The 1496-nt window shown below is 34.1% G+C and overlaps 1 protein-coding gene across 3 annotated transcripts in view; it reads left to right on the top strand.

The window, feature by feature from the left end:
* The window catches only part of LOC107589536 (annexin A11-like), a 23642-nt gene extending 22146 nt beyond the window's left edge, over positions 1 to 1496 (top strand). For all 3 annotated transcript variants that reach the window (XM_016278010.1, XM_016278011.1, XM_016278009.1), the window contains 2 exons: positions 516 to 638; positions 735 to 1496. In XM_016278010.1, coding sequence (XP_016133496.1) covers positions 516 to 638; positions 735 to 794 — 183 coding nt within the window. In that variant the 3' untranslated portion in view covers positions 795 to 1496. The remainder of the gene's footprint in view (positions 1 to 515; positions 639 to 734) is intronic.

The following is a 1496-nucleotide window of genomic DNA, read 5'->3' as shown; positions in this document are numbered from 1 at the left end:
TTATAAAATATATATATATATATATATATATATATATATATATATATATATATATATATATATATAATTTGATATATTCTTTTTAATTTGAGTTTTATTATATAGTAGTTTTGTATGTCAAGGTCTCAGTTGGCCATTATTCATTTGGAAATGCAAGATGCGAGCTGAAGTGTTGAACAATGTTCTCAAGTGCCAGTCATGGAAAAGTCATTGACATTTTAATAATGAACATCAGTTTTTGTACTCGCGCTAAGTTCTAGAAATATTTACAGCAGTAGAAAATAGTATGTATTTGAATTGGACCGCAGTAACTACAGTAATATTATCATATTAATATGGACTAATGCAACTCACAGTCCTTATGCTGAAATAATTTGAGGGAACACAGGTTACTTGAATTCTGATTTGATTAAAGGCAGTAGTTGGCCTGAGAGTTTGGGAACCACTGCTCTAGTGTATAAGATCACATGCATCAAAGTTTCAAATCCGAATATGCTCAAAAACGAAATACGCAGGGAGCAGGAACCAAGGATCGCACTTTGATCCGCATCATGGTGACCCGCTCTGAGGTGGACATGCTGGACATTCGTCAGGAATACATGAAGAATTATGGGAAATCTCTATACACAGCCATATCTGTGAGTACTACCCCTCAAACTGTGCTTTACGTTTTCGAGAAATGGAAATTACAGCACTGTAATAATAATTGTAATCAAACTCATTTGCATTCACAGGGAGACACTTCAGGGGATTATAAGAAACTACTGCTGAAGCTCTGCGGTGGAAGTGATTAGACGATACAGATGCTTGCAGGACATGAAGCCACACCACGATTTCTATACATCTTATGCCTTAGTTTAATTTGCACTCTATTACATAGTTGCATGTTTTACCGTAGTCAATGCAAAGGCACTTGTGTGCATATATGCTGCAAGTTACATTTCATGCTCTTTTATTCATATATTTTTATTTTCGTGAGTAGCAAACTATATTTTTATGTGCCTTCTACACTCAAAGTAGTGGCTTAGCGAATGATTGTTTATATCAGGAAGAGTGCATATATATATATATTTGATGTATGGATTTTCTCCAAGTATACTTTTTGAAAGCTGATTCAAGAAAATTCTGGATGAAGTATTGTGCACAGATCTGAATGCCAAAAATGTTTTTACACACTTATGTATTTTAAGAAATATACATGTACTGGAGAAAATGTGCCATAATTGTTAGGTGTAGTCATCATGTTCGGCATAAATGAACATTTTATAGTAAAGAAAGGTATGTTTGCTGCATCTTATGCATAATACACTCAGCTTTTTTTTACTCTTTTGTTGTAACCATTATGATTGCTGGCCTCTTCCCTATTGAGGCAACAACAACTACAACAACAAAAAGTGGTAATGATGGTGCTGTCTTTGTGTTTCTTACTTGTTTACTCTGTACAGAGCCAAACACACATGAAATGCTAAGTAAATCCTGCCTGAAAGAGATTTCAA

Source organism: Sinocyclocheilus grahami, unplaced genomic scaffold (assembly GCF_001515645.1).
Source record: "Sinocyclocheilus grahami isolate Dianchi unplaced genomic scaffold, SAMN03320097.WGS_v1.1 scaffold117.1, whole genome shotgun sequence".
Lineage (NCBI taxonomy): Eukaryota > Metazoa > Chordata > Actinopteri > Cypriniformes > Cyprinidae > Sinocyclocheilus > Sinocyclocheilus grahami.
Note: the sequence above shows the minus strand (reverse complement) of the source record. Positions and strands in the feature narration are given on the sequence as shown.